This window comes from Chaetodon auriga, chromosome 24 (assembly GCF_051107435.1).
Source record: "Chaetodon auriga isolate fChaAug3 chromosome 24, fChaAug3.hap1, whole genome shotgun sequence".
In the NCBI taxonomy this organism is placed as follows: domain Eukaryota; kingdom Metazoa; phylum Chordata; class Actinopteri; order Chaetodontiformes; family Chaetodontidae; genus Chaetodon; species Chaetodon auriga.
This window is the reverse complement of record NC_135097.1, coordinates 14,362,017-14,388,987: the sequence shown is the minus strand read 5'-3', so window position 1 is coordinate 14,388,987 and position 26,971 is coordinate 14,362,017. Positions and strand designations below refer to the sequence as shown.

Below are 26,971 nucleotides of genomic sequence, written 5' to 3'. Positions count from 1 at the left end.
CAGGCTTATCTCAGAAGTTCTCTGTCTCACATTTATATCGTTATATACATCCAAAACCAAACTATTCATACCACTGCAGTCTCTTTGTCAACCACTCACCACCAACACAACCTGATTCAGCAAGGTGCACAATGCCTAGCACAAGGGCACCCAGTTGGCAGTTTGCATTTCCCACATCAACTGCTAAGTAACTACTACCTTCAGCTTTAGAATTACTTAGCCTCTACAGGAACACCACTGCACCAGGCAATGAGGTAAACCAGTGCTATAAATACAAACATACATACATACATACAACTATACATCACACATGCAGTCCTGCAGGGAAAGGTCATGCTTAGCTATCAGTCCACAGAAGGCAATGCGTGGCTGGCTCACCGGTAAAAACAGGTCAGTGTCGCAGGCAGATCATCAATCGAGGCCCAACAGAGTAAGAACGTGGGCCACCAGCCCCCCTTCCACGGGCAACAACCTCCCCAGGGCTTTCAATGTCTCTCTGCATCATCAATCTCAACCAACCTTTGAACACATGGTCAGCAACACTAATTAGACCAAATACATACACAGGGAAACCATAAAAATAGGAGGAAGGAGTGCAGCAGCACTCTGTGGGTTTGGATCAGAGACAATGAGCCATTAAGTAAATCTATTGAGCTGTCGTCCTGATACACAACACACTGGGAACAGAGGGCATAACATCTTGTTTTTAATTAAATTACATGGCTTTACAGAGCACACATTAATAGATATGTTAACATTTAAATTTTAAGGGATTTTTTTCACCATAAAACACAAATTTGACCCTGAAGTTTATTTTCAGTCAAAATAAACTCCAAAGAGCTTTCTAATTCTTTAAAAACCCTCAAGATCTTTCATATTAGAGTTATGTGTTGCTGGAGAAAACACCTAGACCTCTGCACAAGGAGAGGTGTTCCCCTCTCAAAATGCTGGGAGCCCACATACTTAATAGGAGGCTTAACCTACAATACATGCCCTTGCCCAGTGCAAAAGAAAATACCAGCAGAACAGATTTCAAAAAAATCTGTGAGGAAACTGCTAGTGCAGAGCTAAAAGGTTAGGCCTGAGTGACGCTGCCTTGACATACCCAAACACAAACAACAGTAACAACAACATTTCATATTTTGGTTAAAAAAACACTGAACCTCTTAACTGTACATCTGTACATGTGTTGGAGAGAGGTTTTACCTCCTTACTCTGATAAAAGTTAACAGAGGACCCCAGGGTCCCTCAGGAGTTGACTATCCTCCCTTTGGTCTGTCAGAGTAAAATCACTCCTCTTCATCACCCTGCTCTGCTCATTCCCTCTCTCTCTCTCTCTCTCTCTCTCAAAGCTTTCTCAGCCCTCCCCTCACTCTACATCAGTCTAGAGGGGCTACTCTGTCAGACAGAATTGTGCAATTGCCACCATTTATTCCTGTTGCCTGCCTCCCCCCTGACATTTTCCCATCAAGGGCTTCAGCGGTACTGACATGGGTCCTGGCTGTAAGGATAGTGTCACACACATACACACACATACGTACACACACAGAGTCATTACAGGTGGCTTGCATCTCTCATGGAAGAACAAACGGAGAAAATGTCACTTTCAAACAGTGTACAAACACAGTCTACAGACCAAACACAGACCAGAATTCAATGAAACAACACTATGCAATACGCTTTCATATTTCCAATATGCAACACGATAAACAACTTATGCTTGGTTAAAAAATAAAGGAGAGAGAGAAATAAATGCAGCATTAAAGTTTTCAGCTTTAAAGAAAACCTGGAGCAAGGCTGTGTGATAGGTAATCCATCACCACAAACTCAGCAAGGAGAAAAGGCAACTCCAAAACATGCAAAAACACACACACACACACACACACACACACACACACACACACACACACACACACACACTAATTCACCTTTCGACACACAGATTCAAAAAAGCTTGTTTCTGTCGATCAGAGTGTTTGACTTTACTGACAGACTCTGTCAACCAGAAGGTGAATCTCATCCTGAACAGTGCAAAGTGGAGACAGGCAGCAGCCTGCAGACAGACAAGCTAAAGATGATGTATCCACAAAGTCTACTACATCCAGCACTGGTTTAGTGCCTGGCCCAAGGGCTAATGCGCACCCTCAGGGCCCCCCGACTGGCAGCCTTCGTTAACCTTTTTAGAGATAGGACAGGGAAGAAAGCAAGAAGACAGCATCTCAAGACACCGTGTCATATCTTGTTAACTTTAACAAAACCTTGTTAACTTTAAACTGACTCAAGATTGCCAAGCTGCCTTGACATCTTTCCATTTTTTAAGTGCATGAATATATTCCAGGGTGAAATATACAACCATATGCTTATACAGAGAGAGATAAACTGCAATCAAAACAAAAGGAAAAAAAAAAAAAAAAGAAGAAGACGAGATAAAATAAACAAGGAGTAAATCAGAGATCATTTTGGCCGTGCATCCGTCACTTTTGTCTTATTCGAAAACTATAAATTAGGCCCCCTGGAAGTCACTTAAAACCGCAGTCCAAACTGACAATGCTCCTCCCCAGAGGGAAGACACAAAGCATTAACAAGTAGCCAGCATCAGCATCCATGGCAGCATTAATGGAAGCCATCAGAGGGCCTGAGGAGGAAAGCATCAGTCTTACCTTCAACAGCATACTCTTCAGCTTCAGGGGAGGGTCCAAAGGGAATGCATGGAAAAGAGAGAGAAATACAGAAAGATCAGACCAATGAGCTGTTAATTTGTCTTCAAATAAATGTCTTCCTATTTTAACTTTAAACAGAACTTCCATAAAATAAAATCTAAATAAAGACAGGCAATGAGGACTGAGATGTTGGAGACTGACAGAAAAACAAAATATAAGTCTTCTCCGCCAAATATATAATCTGATGTCTTTTTACTGTTGACTCTCTGAAAAGCCTGCAAGTGGCCCAATAGTTTCACAAACACACATATTATTCTGTTAAAGAAATGTACATTAAGAGTGTGGAGAATCCTAAACCACAATACTGTAACCACGCTAAATCCCTTAGGGAACAGCACGATTCAGTCAAAGACGATCCCCAACTGAGAGACACTGACTTTCACACATTTCTCTCTGGCTTAATGATAGAGTGAGGGGGAGTCGAAGAGATCGGGCTCCAGCAGGGCGCTTTACTTAAAAAAGCCACCCTACAGCAGCAGAGGCCAATCTGTGATGCTAGAAAATAAATGCAGCTGCATGCCACTCCAGAAACCCCATGTTGGAAGATGAGGAGCTATCCAATAATGTAAAACAGCCTCCAGCTTGGCAAGGCATCCCCATGGAGAGCTTGGCATTTTGATCTGCTGTTGTGGCTGCTGGGCCTAGGTCTTTGTGGGACACTGCTGTATTAAGTTGTAGCATGGTCAATGATATTTTAATGCAACTCCACAATGCACTGGTTCAATGCGTTTGTCTGGTCCAATACTTCAATCAGAGCTTTAACAGCTGCAGGCATTTTGTGGCACAGCACCATTCAATTTACACAAAAGTATGAGATCAAGCAAAGTGAAACACACTTTTTTTTTTTTTTTTTTTTTTTTTTTGGGGGGGGGGGGGGGGGGGGGGGGGGGTTATGGTCATGTGCTGAGAAGTCTACATAGTTAATTGCTTTGAGCATTAAGATTTGATGATAACAGTCAGCATTTAAAAATCTGAAACACATCACTGGGGTGCCACAGTGGCTGCGGAGTAAGAAATCAGATCATCAATCAGATTTCTCATAACACTCCAGCACACTCCCTGAAATGGGATTCTATTGAACACACCCTCTTGAATTCACCCGCGCATGAACCCAATCTTAGCTCTTAGCTCCCCCTCTATAATTCTGGTCTGAATTCTGAAAACCTGCATGAAGGTCTGGAGTTTAACGATATACAGGTAGGGGCTGCTCAATTATGACAAAAGTCATAATCAGGATTATTTTTTATCAGTGTTGAAGTTAAAGCTATTTAACAAAATTACTGTTGTCCCTCTCAAAATGAGGCTCAGACACCAACCATGCAACATCAACCCTCAAGGACATCCAAGCAAGACATTCTGACTCAGTTGAAAAATGGTCTCATGATGTGTCCCTACTGCCTAAAATGAGTTCAGTGGGGGCAAGGTGGTTGTCACAAGTACTGCCATTTACCATAATAGCATCAACATAAAACTATGAAGATGAAACCTCTCTTCAATTATAGATAGTTTGGTTGCTTTGTGCATTTAAAGAGCAGAAAGGATACCAGCATGTAGACCAAAAGCCCTCCATGAATGACGGAGCACTTTCCAAGCTGAACCATGGGAACTGTGTTTGTCTGATGTACAGAAGTGGAGGTTTCTGCAGTCACTGGCCACATATGATCAGAGACAAGACGAGACAAGAGGCTCGTCTCATCTCTGATCACAGTCATCCTTTCTTTAACTGTGCTCCCTTCATTCCCCCCCCCAAGCTGAACCAAAGGATGTCTGATGTACAGTAGAGGTTGTTTATATCATCACCGGCCATGACTCTGCCTTTCGCCTCCACTCATCACTCAACATAGTCTCTAATCCTTTCTTTCTTTGCTGTCTCTGTGTCTGTCAAAGCTCAGCTTCATATAGTCTATCCTTCAGTCGCATGAGAGAAACATGGAGAGATACAAGAACAAAAACAAATTATCAAACACTGCAATTAATCTCTTGCATAGTTTGGGTCTTGGTTTATTTTGGTTAAATTCATGAGGAATTGCACCCTCCTCAGACCATCAACTACTTTGATAGGCAGATAAATGGAAAGACCATTAACTCCTCACACTATGTTCTACTTAAAACCAAAGAAACGTTTTCCAAGAGAGAAAAATAAGAAAAACTGACAACGGTTCCAATTTCGAGACACATAAAAGCCAGATAATAAGATCAATAAGTTCAACCTCTAGCACTTCAATAAATCTTATTCAAGCTATAAAATGTTTTTCTTGGTCATATTCCCCATGTTGCACCTAGGAAGGCATGTCTTATCTCTTGAGAACATTAAGAATCGTCCCTCAAGAGGCCATGTTAAAGGAAATGGAGAGCACCACTAATTGTTAAATCTATACTATTTCAAGGTTGACTTTTATTTGACAGATATTCCTTTTGAGCAAGCATTGTTTCACTGTGGGAATAGTTGTGAAATCTAGCCTTAGGGAAGAAACACGATTTCAGTCCAACACTTGGTGGGATATACCTCATCTCTCTAAGCTTGTCCCTTTTATCCCATTGATAGTTTCCAGTCATCTCTACCAGCCATTTATCCCAGAACTGTTTCCCATTAGGGTGTATCCCACATAGCCTCAGGCTTTCACCACCACTGGGATCCTAGTCCTTTCAATGCACTTTGTGATTCATGGTGGAAAGCGGAGAACATTTTTTCAGAGGAAAATGCTCTAAAGCTCCGATATATATGTGATGCCCTGGTGCAAAAATGGGGCCCGTTGCCAGGCTTAGAATCCCATCTGGGATAAAAAGAAGAAAACAAATTCTTTATTCTAACCTTCTTCACCCAGTTCAAGACCAAATAAATCTAAAAAGCTGAAATGTACACTAAACCCGCGTTCAAATTGACAGCCAGTCAAATGTGACATTTCTTTCATATATCTCTAAATTAGTGTGCAGCACCTCCAGCAGCAAAAGAAAAATTAATCAAGGAGACAGTCACAGGGTATAAAAGAGAACAGAAATCAGACGTGGGCTGCAATTAAAATAAATAAAATAAATACCAAACTAAAATTCAGGAAGCAGTAGAGCAGCTGGATTTCTTCACCAATGAATCCCTGAGGGCTTTGGAGGCAAATGAGAGACTTTTCAAACCTAATCCTCACCAAGCTAACTAAAGGATTTACCAAGGGGAGAAAAGCATGCCTGCAATGAAAAACAACCCCCACCCCTTCACTATCCTCCCATTTCTTTGCACATGACGGAAAGACACAATTAACTGTTGGTGGGAGATGAAAAGGGCATGAAAAGGCATAAAGTAATATTGTCAATATTGCAAATACACTAGTTGTAAATATCCATTACAGTTCAAACATAATCACAAATTATCACAGATTATTACCTGCGGCAACTAACTAAGAAATTAGCCAATGTGCATCCCGAGAGTCCATTCAGATAGTTGATTTCTTTTTAAAATAATCACCTATACTTTTCAGAATAATATTGTCATTGCAGATAAAGGACTAAAACACAGCAACAAGTCATCACAGAGTTCAAGCTCAACATCACAGGAGGCAAGAAAGTGACTATATATCTCTCATTCACGTGCCCTGCTGAAGAACATGTAAATCATGCAAATAAGTTTGTACTAATAAGCTAATCCTTGTTAGTCTTCATGGTAACACCAACCAATTGCATATTGGATATTTTATTTAGTGATGGCTCCTTTACTACAAGGGCTCTTATTGACAACGATTCGGAATTGATTCACAAAGGTCAACAATTGGTTTCTAAAATGTTATTTCACAACGTAATGTTCATGGAAAGAAAAAGGCGGAACTCAACTGCGAGGCCCGTGTAGATGACTGACACATGCTAGAGTTACAGTATCTTTGAATTCATCTTCCTTTGCGAGATGAACGTGAAGTACATTCTGAACTTTCGACACCATCACTCAGAGACTAACGTTAGCAGAGCAGCGATCAGCAGTAATAAACAAGACCGGCTGACCTAAACATACTGCAGGACTAAACAACTTACACCAACTGAAGTGAGGAAAATAACTGGGTGCTCAGTCTGTTTCACCTGAAAAAGCCTGCACCCGCGCACATCTTTTCCCTGGAGTTCACAGTGTAGCAGAGCGACGACTCTCCACTGCTGGAGATACGATGTTAAAAACCAAGCAGAACCCTCTCCTTCATATTGTTATTTACATACAGGCAGGAGACTGTAAGATTCACAACCCTATTTACTAGTACTTTTGAGGCAGCTAGTAAAATTATATTGTACTTTGAGTGTAGCTGTGCTACTGCTAAATATTGTTAAACTTATTACAATGTGAATATATGGTAACTCTACTCATATCCTCTGTATTATAATGATATGAACAATGAATATGATACCAGTCTAGTACCGTATGTACTCAAGAGCATATGGACCATAGGCAACTTTTAATTCAACATATTATCAGAGAAAAAAAATATTAAGCATGCAGTGAAGTATTTGCCTCACAAACAGTTCTTTGTTTCCCTCACATACAAAGCACTAGTGTAAGCACTACTTATGACACAGATGTTGCAACGAGGTGAGAGTGGCATTTTGTTGTGTAATGGACAAAACAACAACATCTGGCAGTCTAATGCAAACCAATTCAACAACACAGCAATTGAATTTGTGAAGTTGATATTGAGTTATTGTGGAGACAGTGATGAAACAGGCTGAACTCTGTAGCCATCTAATAAGTGTATTTTAACATGAACTGTACATAGTATTTTAAAATTAAATTATACTACTAATACTAATTCACCTGGGCCTTAATATATTTAGTATTTCTGCTGTCGATATCAAAAACTTTACATTTATTAGGCCAGTAAGCATCTACACTTGTAAATATACTGTCCTTAAAATGGGTAGCTTCACTAATGTTTCCTGTTTTCCAGTTGCAGTTTACCCACACTGTGTTTTGTAGCTCAAATGTGGCACAAAGCAAATACATAAGGCAACAGAGTGGATATTGGAGTAGCACATAGTACAACATTTTCTTTGTATCCACCACAGGTTAGCACATTACCCAAACAATGCTGGATGAGAGTGGGCTGCTTTCGGTTTCTGGGCAAAAGCTGGCAACAAAGAGGCCTCACAGTGCTGCAAACAACACTGGCTCTACTGCTGTCTTTGGTAAACCTCGTATTCTACAGAATCAACTACAGCGGCGCAAAAAAGTGATACTTCAAATGCAAACAATTATTCACTCTCCTTGCACTGGAAAGTCTGTTATTTTGGTTCCCGGAGTGTCATTCAGAGAAGTGAGATTTAAAAAGGCGAGAGGGAAGAGACAAACCCTTTCCATCCAAGGCTACTTGACATGACTTCAGAGAGGCACTGAGGAAAAGAAATGACAACATTAGTGAATAACGGAGACAGAGTAAGTGGAGAGAAGACAGGCAGATGGAGAGAAACGTGTGCACACACACAAACTCCCTAAACCCATTTTCCTCCCTCTTTACATTCTAATCAGAGGGAAGCTTTGTCCTGAACTCTCCCACATTGTCAAAAACTTTCTCTCTGAGTGACAAGCTAATCCACAAGACATGGCCTTTGCAGATTTCACACCAAATCTTGACAGCAAAATACAAAACTTCTACCCAACAAATGTGCAAATATAGTAAGGGATTTCTAATCCTCATAAAGAAAAAGATAAACAAATTGACTGATTTATCTAACAACAACACAACATATACTGTATTTCCCATTAAAAACAGGATGTCAGGAAGGGAAAAGGAGAGCACAGGGGTCAAATGGAAAGGATCAGAGAGATGTAAGCTCAAACAAATGTATAGAGTTTTACTTCACTGAACAGTAAGAGCTGTTTTCCATTTCAGGCGTACTTCACATGTCCTGCATTAAAGCAATATTTGAATTTATGGTCGACCCCGCCTGTTTCAAAGAAATGTCAGCTGATTTCTACATTGGAAACAAATGGAATATTTTTCACTTTTCGCTTTTTTTTTAATCCCAGTTATCGTTAAGTAAAAGTTACTATGCTTCCTATTTTATGCTTACAGAGATACTAGGTGTGTTCTGTCATTTAGTGTCAATTTCTAATTATTAGAAATTGAATTAGTTTTTGTGCATAACAGTAACAGTCATTGCAGTTCATCTTGCTTTGGAGGGAAGCTGAGGGCAGCTAAGGGAGTAAGGTTTCTGGTCTGACTTGTTTTTTAAAGGTAACCTATGAGACAATGAACAAGTAATTGTTTCATGGTGCACGAATTTGGTTGAAGATCTGGATACCAATTTCAGATGTAACATTTCTGAACATTTTCCATTATTAATATAAATTTAGAGGATAGTAAGGTATGCACTCTGATTGCTGTAGGACATCTTTAGAACTTGGAGCAAAGAGAGACAAAGAGTGTAACCTCACACACTGCTGATTCAAAAAGCAAAAGCAGGTTTCAGAAGGTCGTCAGGGAGAGGTCATAACTTGAGAAATGAATGGGGGTGCACTTCTGCCAATGTCATCACACAACTGAGAGTTAAAGTTAGAGGATGGGGTAAAGGCAATGGTTGACATATCAGGGCCCTCAGACAAGGTTCAACAAGGGCAAGGTGAGACAGAAATAAAGATAAAGTGAGACAGGAAGAAACTTTTAGATAAAATACAGACTGAGCTGGAGAGTTAAAAAGAAAAACCCTTCCTCTGCAGTGGGCAACATCAGATACTAAAATGATTCATGACTCATCTTTAATGTGCGGTTCATTAATTCAAAAAAAGCTATAAAAGAAATAAATAACAAGTATAATACTAAGTATTTATATTAATCTTAATAACAATCATCATAATAAATCACAATAAAGCCATTTTACCATACCCTGTGAGAAGACAGGCTTAAAGGAATGTGAGTGTAGCAGTTGGATTATTTCAGTCTGTTTTTATGAGAAAACAGCACTGATGTGTTTCAGCAGGGGAGAGCAAAACAGAACCAATTCCAAACTGTTGAAATGAGATGTACGCTAATTAGGAAGAGATGATCGCTTGTCTAATAGGAGCCGACTGGGGAGAGCAAGAAGCGAGAGGAAGCAAAAAGACAGTAAAGGAAGACAATTTGTTGATGCTCAAAAAGATAAGCGTGTGGAGGGGCGGAGGAGCTTTCAGAAATATCAGATTATACATCCCAATCTGTTGTGCAAAGAGCAGCAATAAAAAGGTTTGCAAGGTCAGACCTAGCTTGTACCAAAAGCAGCCTAAATAAAAGGACAATAGATATTCCAATAAAGTGTCTAAGGTGACTGGATTTAAATTGATCATTCCCATTCAACTTCCATTTCCTTCTATGGGTGCAAGGTGACAGGAAGCAAAGTGTAACATAACACAGCGCTAATATGAAAACACTCCACTGAAGCACAATGATAAATTGAAAAAGAAACTTTGACTAAATCAAACGAAGGCTTCATGTTTGCTGTGATGGATTATCTAGCTCTGTCTATTTTCAAGTCTGTGGAACTTGTTTTTCACAATATACATGGATGGATGGCAGTAAATGGCTTCTTATGAAGTGAAGAAAATGAGCCCTGATATCTCTAGTGTTGCTGAATGTGTGCAGACAGTAAAAGGGAGCAAGAAGACCACTGACAAAAACTACAGTGATTATCCTTCACAGATTAAATGCACTGCACCTGCATGCACAGTGATCTTAAGAATACTATTAAAATGCTAACAACATTACACAACAAAAATATTTTAAACCAGAACAAAATGGCACGTACTTCATCATATAATTCACGTGTGTGTGTGTGTGTGTGTGTGTGTGTGTGTGTGTGTGTGTGTGGGTGTGGGTGTGAAGGCAGAGAATGAGTGTATCTTTCACCAATCAAACAATGGCCTGTCTTCACTGCCGTCCTGCCATTAGGGCTCTCCAGCCTAGCGGACTTAATGACGTTTGATTTTCAACTGGGCTCATTTTTCACTACATTTAACCTTGATTTGAATCTCCATTGAAGTTTGTATTAATATCGTTCACGTGACACCGCAATTAAAATTCTGAAGTGATGACTGGTGCTCGGTTAACTAACAGATTCATTTCAGAGCAGAGGAGAGGCATTTTAATGCTTATACAGATAATACAATATCAAGGTTTGTCATTGCAGGGGAGTGAACTGCTTTCCCTACAGTCATTGCATGATGAAATGGAATTTCTAACGTCTTTGAAAGAGATGCCAATCATTGTTACACGGGCATTACTGATTGCAAAAATGAGGACACTGAAAGCATTTCAGGTGGAATTTTGGATTTTTTGAGTGCACACAACCTGGCTTGTGTAGCTCTGCATTAGTCGGTGGTTTCCTACTGATTTCCCAGAACGCCTTTTGACAACCCCAAGACAATGCTGGAGGTTGTATTTGTAAGTGGAAACAAAAAGCAACAGCTGAGCATATTAAGTTTCATCCAGTGGAGAAAAAGTGAGCACTGCACCACACCATCCAAACAAAACATGTCTTGTGGCTGCCGCCTAGCATTCTGGTCTATTAACGCTGCTGTCAGTGGGATATTTCTGCTTCTACAGCACAATGACTTTCTCCCTGTATGCTCAACATTAATGTAAAATGGCAGTTTTAGTAAGCTCTTGCAATCACTTGCTCTTTGCTTTTAATGGGCTGTTTACTGGTGGTGTTTCAGATAGGCAATTTTTTTTTCTGCAATTAAACATGGCTCATGTCATCTGTATTTGGACAGTTATCTGTGGAAATTACACAAATACTGTACATGACTAAACGATGCTCAAGCAGTATTTTGAAGGGGATTTAAGTTTGGAGACACTCTGTCATCTAAAACTTTTCAGGATTCCACAAGTGCATTTGTTTAAAAAAATCATTATACTGATAAACCAAATTAAAGGTAACGTGTTATCCTTGAATTTAGACCATTTGTCTCTACATCTAGATTTATATGACTTTAAAAAAAATTGCAATGAGTTCTTGTACTCCAATAATCCCTTTCAAGGTGACCTAAAGAGATTTGTTTCCATTGCTCCTGAAATCTCTCATGATGATCATGTACTCATCAAATGACATGAAGAGATCATGTTTCTCTGTCCCCCACTATCAAATCCTCTGTCAGATTAGTTATCCCAATGAATCAAACAAAGGTTAGATTATTATACAAAACCACAAACATGCAAGCTTGTGTTTAGATTGCCGAAGAGCATTTTTTTGTGTTTTTAATCAGCATTCAATCCACAACAGGATGTTGTATTCTTCACTCTTATTTCATACAAAAGGTCTTGTCCTCACTGCAATAGCCTCTCCTGAGTGCTGTTCATGTACTACATGTGGAGTTTTTACTAGCTGAACCAATTACTGTATCTACATCCACTCATAAAGTGTGCATTATGCCCTATTACACATGAGGTAAAATGTGAAAAACAGTGTGAAGGCCTCAAAGTGCACAGGTTTCAGTCAAAATAAGGCTTATAAAGTATTCTTCCCACTTCCAGGACATACACACACTATGGAGAGAAAAAAAACAAAAACAAAACAGCTATTTGTGGTTACAAATCAAACTGTAAGCCTTCAATCAACTCCTCTGAACCACAAAAGTGAGTCCCAGTCAAACAGAATCCATTTGCTCCTGAAGTGAGCTACAACAGGCCTGTAATAAAGCCAGCATTTACAGAATTGACATGTATTGACTGAAAAACTGGTGTAAAAGGAGAAATTGAGACAGGAGATGACATCATTGGCTGTTCAAGATAGCCTGCCAGCATAATCTCTGTGAAGTCGCTGCCTATTTGAAGCCACTTTCTGAGCCATCATCAGTGATTAGACATCAACTGTAAGTGTGGCTTTGGAGATTTTACTTTTTCAAGGTTCATTCATGCTCTCAGTCTGTGTGACTGGTGTAAAGAAAAAGTCAAACGACTCATTTGACGTCAAAGCATTGCAGTGACATTTCACCCTCTGGGCTCAGCATCTCAAGTCTTTATCCCTATGGCAAAGGCATACAGCAAAGTCATTTCTATGTGTAGCTCTAAAGGCAGAGCATAACACTAATGGTGCTGGGGTTCAGGATCTGATTCCCAACGGGGTTCCCAGTGCTAAAAATATGTACACTTATGATGCTCTGAGGTGATTTGGATAACAGGGTTTACCAAAATGACACATATAGTTAAGTTCAATCAGCAGCGGTACATCCACCTCATTGATGTCACTGACTGCTGGCTGGCAGCCACTCAGATCCCTCCCTGAGCCCAACAACTGTGAGCAAAGACACATCAACACACATTAAGTAGCATGTTTGCTGCTCCATTTCTCTACCAGACCCCTGACTGAGTAGGCTGATGCCGCTTGCCGCTCCCATCATGTGCTCTTTTGTGATCTAATGATGCATCTCTATCATGTTTAATTCAGCTTTGTAGATGGCCTTTATTAATAAAATAGAATTACTGCCTCATGGTTGTATGCGTCTGCCAACTAAGTCAAGTTGCATTTACATCCATGTCTGTCCAGACTCATAGAACATGTCACAGAGAATCTGAAGGAATTTAATTTAAAGGTGTTAAGTGTCATATTCAGTAAAATGCAAGTTCTCATTATATTGACATGATTCAAGTGAATCATACATGAGAGGAGCACAGAGTACTGATAGAGAGCGTCATCAAATGGTGCAGCAACAGCAACACCTGAACAGCAACACCTAAAGTTCGATATCAGCAAAACCAATGAGTTTGTGGTGGGCTGCAATGCTTCAAATATCGATGTTGCTGCGAAGAAGCTATAAATTCCAAAATGTAAGTGCTTCAAACTAGGGTTGGATGGTATGACAGTATATACCATGCAACAATAGACAAATGCCCATCAGTAGAGATTTGGCAATACAGTTTCCAACATGGTAACATTTAAATTACAGGATGTGTTCATAATGCACAGCACGTCCTCTGTTACCTAATACTTTTTTTTTTTTACTAGAACATTCAAAATATGATTCTACCTCTTTTAACTCAATTAGCAATGTAAGGGAACTTACCTTAAGAAATAATTTATCTTAAATAATTTAATAATTTATCCATATTTCACACAGGAGGAGTAGCCATCTCATAATGTAGGTTAATAAGTAAATTAGTATAGTAGTCCACAATAGATGCTACTAGCCACATTAGCCGTGGAACATCCTAATTTACTTGAAGTCAGTATCAATCCATCCTTAAGCTTCAGTTTCTCCTTTGTATTGGCCCTCAAAGCAATCTGAAGTAGAGAGATTAGTTCACTCATATAACCTAAGTATGTAGGTCAGTTGTTGTGGGGACATTTACGTCAAGTTAATCCACAGGGTCTTCACTTCCTCGGATGGTGGGAGTAGATGAACACTTTTGTGTTGGTTCTTGTAGCCATCAACAGAGAAATTGGCATGTTGCTGGTAATGTTAAGTTGACATTTTTGAGTTACTTTGCTAAGTTTAAGGGCTATGCCCATACACTTGCATATCATCACAGCCACAGTAAAGCACATGTCCTGGCAGAATGTGACACCAGTGATGGTGACAAAACCACTAATCCATGGGCTGACCTTTTGACCACCAAAATCTACTCAGTTCATTCTTGATTCCAAGTGAATTTGTCAAATTTTGAGAAATTCCCTCAAAGTTCTACTGAGATATTTTGTTCAGACCAACATTCAAACAGACAGAAAACCCAAAAATATAATGCCTCTGTCGAGGTATAAAAAGTCTCTGAATTCATTTAGACGGTGAAAAAATGGTGAAATAACACTTCCATGTCTCATTAAACAAGGAAAAAAGAACCATTTTATAAATCTGTCACTGCATTAATCCTGTCTTTAAAGAATGCAATCATATGGAACATGCGTGAGTTGTAAGACTTTTTTTTTGTACAACTGCTGCACGAAGGTCAGGAGAGGAGTGGTGCGGGATAGGAGGATGTGGTCAGACAGTTCATCGATGTTAGCTGCACATTAGTATCGACAGCAAGAACTCACTGGGGAGAGCAAATCTTATCTTTGCAAAGCAAGGAAGACAGGGGAGATGGGAGTGAGGGGGGAGATAATGGAAAATGAGGGGAGTGGGAGAGGGGGTTAGGGGTGTAAGGGTGGGGGAGAGATATGAGATGTAAAAAACCTTGGCAGAGGGCTTATCTCTTATGTAAAATAAGAAGCAGGATGAGACTGAGGACTGCTGTTTAAGGGTGTAGCACTGAATAGGAATCTATACAATTTGATGAATTAACAAGCTGTGAAGTGACCATTCTGATACTTATGAAAATGGCTGATGTTTTTGGTGCAATGTAAATAACTTTCTTGTATCATTTATTTGTTTGATGGTGTATCTGGTGGTGTGTGTAATTGGCCCGATGTAGACAACAAACTTCATGTTCAGATAATTTCAGGACAGCTACAATGGGCCAAGCCACTACAGGGAGTTGTGGATGGTTTTTTTTTGACACTAGAAACCCATATGGATTATCCTCTCTCAGCCATGCACGACCATGCTTTTGTTTTAAAGAGAGGCAGAAAAAGGACATAGTGGTGCAAATGGTAAAAGGATGGTATTCATATAGTGCTTTTCCAGTCTACCGACCACTCAAAGCACTTTACAACACTTTCACACACACTTTCACTCACACACACACACACACACACACACACACACACACACACACACACACACACACACAATTTGCAATTCGGGGTTCAGTATCTTACCCAAGGACACTTCAACATGCAGACTGGAGGAGCCAAGGACTGAAGCACCAACCCTTTGATTAGTAGACAAACCAATGTGTCAGAAAAACATCTGGTTGCACATTGCTCAGTTTAACATGCTAATAAGATCACTAGCCTTCCAAGCAGTGATCTGTGTGCTGTGGCACTGTGTGACACATCTTTCAAACTCAGCTGAAAAAGTCAAGATTACTGCTTAAATAGAGTATTTTTTGTTTTCTGTAGTGATCTATAGTAAGTGCTCTCTCATGCTAATGATTTCATTGTTAAGTGACACGTCTTCATACCTAAACAGGGGGTTTACAAATATGTCCTAAATCAATAACACACAATTATGTTTTCCAACAATATTGTATATCATAATACCACAAATGAATGAAGAAACTGATGATCTGTGCTCCACAAGTCATGTTTCACAACAGAGAAAACAATTCAAATGCAACAAGAATGTTTCTTTTTTTTTTAATTTTCCAATTAGATCCTTCTTAGAAAAACTGATTTGGACAGAGAATTTTAAAAAACTGATCACACAATTTAATTATTGTGATACCATACAAATAAATGTCAATAAATGTAAAGGGTGAATTATTTCCCAGGCCTACATATCAGAGAACATTGTTGACTGTGGAAGAATTTGACACAAAATTCACTTAAATGGAGTCAAGGACGACTTGAAAGGAAAGATAATGAGTCATAATCAGCACGTGTGGTATGAATTACTGGCTGGGCTTTTGACGAAAGCTTAAATAAAAAAAAAACAAAAAAAAAAAAAAAAAACAAGTGCTTGTTTAACTGTAGAGAATGAAGAGATATTCATGCTCTGATACGGCAGACTTACATGTCTTGGTGCTTTCAATTCCACCTACAGGTATAAACGCCTACACCCTCAAATCTTTAAGATTAGGAAATGGCAATAGAAAGCAGCTGAATCAAAAAACAACCAGATGATTGCGAAGAAGACACTGTCAAAGGACGTTTTGCCAGAGATTTTGTTTCCACTTTGGGAAACAGAAGGCATCTCTTTTCTCTTTCTGCACTACAGGTAACAGTCAGTTCCTTGAACGAATTCGAAGTAGCTTATAAGTAGTGCTGTTTTGCATTTTTTTGCATTTTACATTTTATGGACTGATATGCTTGCGTGAACAAATTAACACATACAGTACAATAATACAGTCTGAATATGAGTCTCAGTGGAGGACATGTTTGTTGGGAAGACTGCCAGAGAAAATATGAAGAGGGAAAAAGAAAAAAAAAAAAGTGCAATAAAGCGACTAGGCAGCTTGGAAGACCAGCAGCATCCAAGATTGAAGGGGGGTGAGCAAAACAGACAAGCTGAGAACAAAAAAAGGGAGGGATAATAAAAAGGAGAAACAGTGAGGTGGGGGGGTAGTGACAAATCTCTTAATCTCTCTCTCGCTCTCTCTGTCTATGTTTGTTTTGTGCTGGTTTTGGCCTCAAGTCGCCTGTCGATCCCCTCGTAAATTGCCTGTGTCGATCCAGCCTTACAAGCTTCCACACACTCCCCGAGTCCCTGTTAAAATGGTCACGCCAATAAAAGCCCATTCACTTGTAATGAATTGAGAGAGAAGCTAAAGACTAAAGGGGCTGATTTAGTGACAATTGCTGATGATCCTCGATTGAGTTAGGATTGAGCTCGCCAGCCTCTGCAGTCCTACAACATGCCTGGTATTGTTGGGGATTTCTATAAGAAAAAGAAAGCTGCCAATTCCCATTCCTTCTCATCCATCTCTGAAATAGACAATGTACTGCATGACAGAAAACACCTCACTCTGGATACACTGTCATACAGTCTATGGGTGTACGGGATGCTGAGAGCCATGCATTGTGATGAGCTGGATTTTGCCATATGCCTGCAGACACGACAAAGCCACGCAGACATAATAAAACAGAAAGGAAATAAATGATCATAGCATGGCATTTGTACTGCCTCATTAATATAACACAAGATGTTCCAATTATAGTGACAGCAACTCAAGAGGTCAGGATCCTCCCGAAGTGTGTGTGTATATATAGCCATGATAGGCTAATGGCACTCAAATCCTGTGGGCTTGCATTGTAAGTGAAATGCTGATGGTGTAATCTGCAGGTAAACGGTTGTAACACTCACATCCCTGCTCTTCACTCTCTGCCTCATGCTTGCTAAACTATTAACATTGAGCACGGGACTCTTGCAAAACACCCCCCCGTCCCCGAAGCCAATTACAGCGGTGAGGTCAAAAGAAGCTAATGTGACTTTGTCTGGAACTGCCCGGTGTGGCCCTAAGGCCCTCGGATTACATGGACGAAGGGATTCTAAAATCGAAAAGTACACAGTGGAAGAATTAAATACAAAGCAGGCAGAATGGGAAAAACATTATTTTTCTTTGTTTGCAAAAGCTAAAGAAAGAGCAAAACCTTATGAACACAAGTGAGCTGAGGTATTGATTTGTTTCTCCACAGCTTTGAAAGATGAGGTGTTATGTGTTGTAGAGAACCACCTATCATTTTCCTCCTGGGCTTGGGAGAAAATCATACCCTCTATACCAGCACACAAACAAACAAAAAAAACTAAATTGCATAACCAACCAGTAGTTTAACATCTAATAAATATTATGCACAATGTTTTGCCAAAGGCCTCCAGTATGACTCACCTGAAAGCCCATGACACATTATAAAAATCAAAGTGGAAAGCTGATTTTCATGCCACTGGTGTAAAAACAATTGGAAATTGTATTTTATAAGATGTAGATCTGGATATTCTGCAACACACTGACTCAACCAGATAAAGCACACCATACACATATCTGTTCCTATTCTTGCCTTGCAGGTTAACAGGTGTTGACCATTGGTCGCTGTAGCCCAGTAAATTCCCTCACGTTACCTTGCGTTTTCCCCTTCCCTGCATTCTCAGTGCTCCCCCGTCTGTCTCTCTCTGTTTTTGTTTCGTTTGTGTGCGTGATGTCATGGCCGTGGTCTCCCTTCCTTGCTCTCCTGGCTCTGCTTATCCTGCACACCTGTCTGCAATCGGCTCATCACCTCTCCCTGGCTGCTTACCTGCCTCTCATCACCTCATCTGCCTACAGGATATCTACCCTGGCTCTTCGACAATGCATCGCCAGGTTGCGGTTTCAACCACAGTGGTAGTTATGCTTCTAGGCTGACTTAGCTTGTTTTCTCAGTTTCTTTGTTGTTGTGTTGCTAACCTATCTCTCTTGTCTGCCTGTCTTCCAGCTTGTCTGTCTGCCTGCCAGCAAAATCCTAGCCTCCAACCTCCCCCTGCTTGCCACACTTCCCCTCGTACCCTCACACTCATGCTAGCCACGCTCCTCCATTACGGTCACTCGCCCCTGCTGCCACCGGATCCCCATTCTCTGCCATCAGGCCCTCATCCAGATCCTCCTCCACAAATCCTTGTTCTTACCAACACCTTGTCTGTGGCCTGCATTTGGGGGTTTGTAACAGCATGTGATCAAATAGGGTCTCTGAGGGCTGCATCAATACACATGTACAAAGATTTAAGTACAGAATATATAATACAGACTCAGGTACTGCATTGCAACACGAAGTGTTTCATATCAGTAGATTTCCTGGAAATTTCTAGCCTTTAGAGAGAATAATCAAAAAATACCACAAAAGCAAAATTGGTGCATGACGAAAATATCTCGCAACCTGAAGTCACACTGAAGGCAACTTTTGGTTTGATACATTGGTCATCTGAACTGAGCATCATGTTTGCACAGTAATAATATATTCATACAAAATGTTTTTTTGGATTTAAAGGGAAAAATCAGCTTGTAACATAGGACTTGATAAATTTATGAACACATATTATTTCTATTTATTTCTTTCTGGGTATTGGGTCAGTAAAAAAAACATGCAGGTCCTGGAATTCTGAAGTTTAGGGACAAAAGAAATAATGAATATATACTATCATAGCCCACTTTCTGTGGTTGTTAAGGCACACCTCTCTGTCAAACCTAGGGTTATTTACCTGCTGAATAGGCCAAATGAATTCACATAATGGATAACTTTAAAGCACAACATGTTCCTTTCATGTTACACTTGAAGCACATATGAGTCCATTATAAATGACCTCCTTTGTTTATTCATAGGAAAAGGTCAAATACGAGTAATTAAAGTGTTCACATTAACTGCTGAATTAAAAGCACCGCAAGTCCAGTATTTATGAGTTGTTCATCTCCAAAAGAGAGAGATGTGACAGAAGTGGGCAAAAAAAGTGAAATGCTGAGTTTTCAAGTACCATCCTCTGTAAGAGGCTGTCTTTGTCAGATTGAAAGAAAAAACATGCCAGTGTTCAGGAAAAAAGTACCAGCTCTCAGAGTCTGAACTTGGCTAAATAAATAAATCTATCTATCTATCTATCTATCTATCTAGCTCTATATGTGTGTGTGTGTGTGTGTGTGTGTATACATACGTACATACATACATACATACATACATACATGACATTGTCAAAGCAACTGCTTCACAGCTTCAAAACCTAGTCAAGCATCGTGTCGATGCCAATATGTGTCTAACTCACAGCTGTGCCAAAAATGTTGCTGTCTGAAAATATGTATTCAGAAAAAAAAAACAAAAACAGCAGTTAATGTGTGAAGTTTTTGGAAAACATCTGGTAGCCCAGAGCACTCCACTACCTGCCCTCTGTCAAGGTGTATGATAGTAAATCAATACTCAGTGTGTGTGTGTGTGTATGTACAGTACCTTTGGGCATGTGAGTGTGTAGACCTACATTATCAGTGCGTGCTAGTTTGGAGTATCTGCTTGGGTTCAAGTATGTTTGTCTGCACACTGTCATAATTCCCCTACCCACATGAGATTTCACAAGAGAATCTGAAAATGGATAGAGCTATTTTAGAGAAGCATGTCGCAGCAGGAGCTTGTTCTCCTGTAGAGATCAAGCGGTCGGGTATTAAGGCTGTTGTCTTGTATGGAGATGATCAGCGCTGCTACAGATCAGGAACTGAATCTAGCTTGTCTGTACAACCTGAAACAGATTCTCTTTTAGTGAGGCCGTTCCAGCCAAGCAGTTTGACTAGTCAAATAGCCAGTCAAGCCAGACCAATCACAATAAAGAACAGTTCAACACTGTAGTTTAAGATTAACTACTGTTGCTGCCATGCTAACTAGTACAATAATCATCCCATAAAACTCACTTATTCAGAAATTATACAATATGAATCAATAATTGTGGGAATTGTAAGATCGATATAAACTAATAACTATACTTGTGAAGAATGCTGTAAAGTGTAAATTATAGTGAGTCCTGATCTGAGAAAAAACAGATGCAATAAAAAAAACACAAAATTTCAAATATGGCCACGTTTTACTTACTTTTACTTGAAATCGAAGCTTTCTGAATAAAGAAATACTGCACATGGCATGAAATATGACATCTTAAATCATGTATTAAAAATAAAATATGAATACTACGATAATATAAATACTTGGACAAATTAAACATGGTTATATTTTTAAAAAGCTTGCCAATATATGCAGTGTTATGCTTTCAATACTGTTATGCTGGGCCATGAACACTCCAGTGCAACACACTGCATAGCATTGGGTTTGCGGCAGTTTTAACATTTTGATTCAGTTGAATTAGCAAACCAATGCAACTTGCTCACCTTCAAGTCTTTTTCAAAAGAACAGCCGATTCATCAGTCTACCCACCACCAGAGACAAAACCCTCAGTTTCTTTAGACAAAGTGCATTGGATCTGACAATTGAATGTTGTGACATCACCTTGCAACGCATATATTTGTCTGAAAAGGTCAGAGCAACAGGGTCTGTATGAGTTCAGAGCCTCGGATTCAGAGGCTTGGTGAGAGAGTGGAAAGGTAGAAAAGAAGAGTGAGGGCATCTGCTTTGACCTAGACAGGGAATAAACAAACAAACAGGCTGCCAGGCTATCAGCACACACAGTGAACAAACAGGGAGGCTGACAAATCTCCCTCATATCTATGGACCTAAGCCAGCTATCACGCAGGTTATAAAGGTGAGGTGTTGGAACAACACTCGGGTGGTGCTGATGCGACTTTGGAACAAATCCTGCAGTCTTATCTATATGATAACCTTACTTTCTCTCACTAATTTATCGATTACACACATGCTTTCAGTTTTGAAAAAATATGAACCCCTGCTGTCTCGTCTCGGCAGCACTGACCCAACTGAATGGCTTCTCCTTCTGAAGGTCTAGGACATATCAGGCCAATGAGGTGGTTAAATTGGTTGAGCATTGATTACTGTTTTACAGAGCGCTTTACTCATTCACCTCTTACAAATGTAACATCAGGGATCATTCATCATTTATGGCTTGCTCTTGCTAATGACACGCAGTGAAACCTATACTTGCCTGCCGTCAATAATATATGGGGGCACAGCTCTTGTGTCCGATCAAGTCCACCACAAAGTCTGATCATGCAGAGCTGAGAGAGAGAGCGGCTTCTGCTGAACACAGCACCAAGCACATTTCACTAATTAGTTCCTTCTTCTCAGGTTGAATTTAAGCCAATTACTGAAATCAGTTCATGTTGTGTTTTGGCTGTGGTGGAAACCTTCTGTCTCTTAGCCTTTGTTAACATGACAGTATAAAACCAGGGGAACTGGCAGAGCAGTATCTGCACTGTATTCTATGGGCCTGGAATGACTGTAGCCACCCTCACTATTAAACCTGCTGATAAATGACAAAGATTCACTTCTGATTGCTCATTTTATTGAACAATGTGCGACTCAGTTTGAAAGTCAGTTCGATAACTTGCCATTTATTATTCTACTTCTTCACCACTAGACAATGACAAGGCCAATAAATGAAGGTAGGAGCAGCAATAAAAACTGCTTTGTTACTGTATCACCCTGTGACACACACATAAGGACATCTTGTATGTTCAAGCATTCAGTGAACACAAAGATTACACACATATGAATGCATGCATGCATACAAACTTCTGCCATACCTTACAAAACACACCTGGGATCTACCTCATCTCTATGAAAGGTCACCTGCCAATAATGTGCAGTTAAGTCTCTGACGTGCATGACCCCTGCGTTATTATTTTTTGGTTCCACTCCACCACTGTTTATTGTAATTTCATTAGCTCAATCTCTGTTATTCTAATTACGCAGACATCTTTTGCAGCAAATAAAAGTTAATGAGCTTTTATGAAAACGGATTGACGTGACCTTTTTACTTATTCATTTATATCCCCCCCTCCACCTCCTCCTGTCCCTGTCAAATAGCACTGTGGAAGGTCCCTGATATCGTGGGATTGGGAGGGAGAGACACACCCCTCTCTACACACCAAAACACACACTGCCAAAAACAGTCTTTCCAATCAACATCAATGACTCTTTTTACTCCTCCCTGTTTTCCATAGATCATTTAGCATCGCCATCCATAAATCTGCAAAATGCCCTTTTCAAGCTGCTCATAAACACCCTCATAGATCTCAAAAAATGCCACCACACTCAGAGGCAAGAGCTGTTGATGGTAGTGAGCCCACAGCGGTTCAGCTCCCTACAGTCAGGAAGTGATGAATGTCAGAATGAATGTGTACATTACAGTCTGCCAGGCGAGGCTGATGGATTTTGGGTTGAGGTGTCCAAGTGAACTAGCAAGGTGTTGATCATGAAGGGCGAATGTTATTTACCTGCATGGCTGGAAAACCCTGTAAAGTATGGCATGGAAAAAACATTACTCTGTTGTTACAGAGTACTTTGGTCGGATTTTAATTTGCACAGCAAAGGGGTACAGCATTAGGATTACTTTGGGAATGATTTATGTACTGCATTGTGTAAGATATCAAACATTTAATGATTCAGTATCCAAAATTACAAAAAATGCTCTGTTCAGCTCATCATGGGTACTATAACTGCAGCAACACGAGTAAAATATATATTAACTACTGTAATATGTTTCTTGGTCTAATGAGCACAATCATGTTTTTATTATTACTGGTGGGTAATAAAAGGTGGCAACTACTATCTGACTCATTCTCACAAAACTGAATAGTTAAATACTGCAGGACTGGTATATTTGATACATTAATCTGTACTGTATAACAAGACAAGCACAAAATAACAAAACCTGTATTAATTTACTACCAAAAAAAAAACATGTTTTAATGGTGAACAGAGAAAATTCAACAGAAAGAAGTAAAGTAAAAACACCCACTATCAAATCACCTTTCCCTCTCTCTGAATTAGTCATACACTGAATTATTGCTATGAAAATCATTATGTGGCCCAGAAGATGGCCCTGAGGTTTATTAGCCTCATCTTTGCTAGCAAGAGCTCCATTATCTTATTGCCTTCAATGTCAGAAAAATAAGGGGGTAAGGTGGGCAATGGCTGTTGCTGCTGCTTTGGGCCACTGCGTTCAACTCCGAGAGCTGAAAATCCAATAATGCAGGGAAGATAGATGTTGAGGAGAAAAGATAGATCTTAACTCGAAAGCTATTACAATGTCTATTGTTTTTCAATGTTGATGTAAATTACCTCAAGCAGCTTCAAGCGTCATTTTGCATTCCATAATTCATGTTTGTTGCAAAGGAAATCAAGTTATAATAACTGTGTGTACAGCACTTCTCTAAAACAGCATTTACACTTTCATAATCAAGACAAACTACAGATGCATAAACATACATAACCAAGACAGTGAAAATCAGTGATATTCACCTCACCTGAACTAGAGCACTTGCGCATTGCATCATTTTTGTAATCTGATTTAGGGCTGGGCGGTATACCGGTTCACACCGAATACTGGTGTATATTTTTGTTATGATATGAATTTTTAATATACAGCCACACCGGTGTATCTGATCGAGCAAAATGTCACTTCAAGGCGCGTTTACTAGAGGGACTCCCTACGACAGAAAAAACAAACGGTGGATCAAGATTACAAATTCTATCACTATCCACCTAGCCAAAGACATGGCCCCGCTTAACACTCCAGAACAACAAGGTTTCAGGCAGATGATCAAGACAGTGGATCCCAGGTATGAAATACCAAGCAGAAAATACTTCAGCCAAGTTGCAATCCCTGCCTTGTACCAATTAACCTGTTCAATACGAGCGCCATCTGTACAGGGGGCAGCGTGAGATGCGCGCAGTTCAGATGATCAATGCTCACGCTAGGAAGCACCAGTCTTAACTTGTAGCATATCAGAATGACGGGGAGACTCAGCTAAAAGCCTCTACCAAGCATTGCCACCTAATTCATACAGCAATAAATTATATGCGCATGTAACAAAAAGACGAAAATAGCGTATGTCCACTTTAGAGGAGGAGGGGGTTTCTAGAGTGGAGGGAGCGCTCTTGATGCGATATACTATATCTGGGGTTACTTCCTTCTGGATTGTCATTGGTGTTACTATGGTGAATTTGGGCGCTGCCCCTCAAATCTCTTGACTTTGACTGGTTGATAGAGGGTTCGATCATCAAAATTGACCAACTGGTTGCTGAGCTACTGACCAGTGTAACTGCGCAGTTAGTTTCACCGCTCCGTCTCATTTACATATGAATTGACAGAGCACTCACAGAGGACACTGCCGACCAGCCCGAGGAGTTATTTTACTGTTTTATTTGCATTTCATCCTTTTATGAGAGATAATAACGAGAGTTTCTCCATATGCTCGGATAACGGTACTCTGCCCGGATGTGCCCAAATGAGCACCTGGACATACCTGTGTTAAAACACCTGTCTTCCAGATGAAAGAAAAAAAATACCATCATATACCATGAAACAATTATTATTTTGAAAAATACTGCGATATGCATTTTTTGTCATACCACCCAGCACTAATCTGACTTCCATTTTAGAGCGGAAGAACAATTACATTGTTTAGCATCATCAGTTTTATCATTAAATGAGCAAATCTGGAAATGAAATCAGTGACAGCTCTCACACAATCATTACTCTCATATCCTCATTATCAGTCCTGAGTGTAATGCAAGCCAAATTCACCATAAGAAAACCGACATAAATGTAAGTGTTCACCCATCAAACTTCCATTTTCAAATGATATCCCACGGTTGGGGATACCACTGATTGTTGCAATCATTTTGGTAAGGTGAGAAGTGGTCTGATTGCTGTAAACATTAAATGCTGCTGCGACACTTGTGCATAATGCTGCATGATGGATGTACTGGCACTGCTAGAGGACTACGTGAATGGAAGAATAAACAATATGTGCTTTCTAACCTACACCTCACTCACAAGCACCTCCTTTTCTGTCAGAAAAATTCCTTTTCTTCGTCTTACTCTGGGTAGTTGCCATGATTCACCATAAAGAACCGTTGATCAGCAGGCTCCTTTTATGTATATCAACATTCTTGAGGTGTTTTGCATTAACCATTTCTGGTTTAATGTGGGCCTGTACAGGGCAGGATATGAGGCTGACTGTGATGTATAAAAGGAACATTGCCCACAGCATATGCATATGCACCATTTCATAAATCTGGTTTCAGCTTTTGTGCATCTTAAAAATGAGATCCCTGGACAGTTTATATAGAAATGATGATTTTACTTCTCTACATTTCCATTTCACTGCCAATGGGTTTTGGTAATGTACAATTTAGCAGTAAGGGTCCTGTGGTATTATAGAAACATATGTCCTTAACAAAGGTTTAATAAAATGTTACTGTTTAAAGCAGTGACTTGAAAAACCCTGATTCATTTAACACCCTGATGTGAAAGAGTTTTGCTAGGAATCCTTTACTACAGGTCATAAATAATGACTGTAAGCTACACAAGACTTTTCTGTATCTATCACATTTTATTACTGTGCTGACAGACAATGCAAGTTATATAGTATTCTCCTAAGCATTCAAAGTGTATCAACCAGCTAATCTGCAGCTTTGACAGACATTTTAAATTATAAATGTAACAATAATTGTCTGACAATTAAAATGTTTTAACACTAAACTGACTGACATAACAAACACTTTGTACTTCACTGGGGTCTACAGGTCACTTCTCACAAATGTGCCTGTAAAGACAGACATAACAATACACTGTGTTAGGGTAGGTTCATAGAGTTTAGACATAAATACCCAATGTTAACAACCTAACATTGTGTGAACTATAAATAATGTCAGCAGTATTTACCTGTTATTCTTTTATTTTTGTCTTAGAAGCAGTTATTGTGGTGATATTCAAACTAGAAAAGCAGCTAAACATGGTCCAATCGCTGCAGTGAAGCCACTGAATGTTCCCAAAATATCCCGAACTAGAATAACAAACACAATTGCATTCAAAATGGAAAATAAATAACTAAATGTGCGCAGCAGCATAAGATGAATAGCCATACAGATGAAAGAGGTTTAAGTTAAAAATGTGGTAATGGGAATATGATTATTCTGACTTTTGCTCTGTGCTTTGGTTAAACACACTGGATTTATCTGTGGTCTTCATTTTAGGTAGGAGCACATGAAACAATAGCAGGACATGAGAATCAGCAACGCAAGATGAGCAGATTAAAGTAGTTTGTGAGTAAACACTAAAATGAGGTGCAGAATTAAGC

At 39.7% G+C, this 26,971-nt stretch overlaps 1 protein-coding gene across 8 annotated transcripts in view; it reads right to left on the bottom strand.

Annotated features, from left to right (window-relative positions):
- nrxn2b (neurexin 2b) overlaps positions 1–26,971 on the bottom strand; it is a 623,496-nt gene that overhangs the window by 497,078 nt on the left and 99,447 nt on the right. For all 8 annotated transcript variants that reach the window (XM_076725432.1, XM_076725438.1, XM_076725436.1 and 5 more), the window contains exon 3: positions 2,661–2,681. In XM_076725432.1, the coding sequence (XP_076581547.1) occupies positions 2,661–2,681 (21 nt within the window). The remainder of the gene's footprint in view (positions 1–2,660; positions 2,682–26,971) is intronic.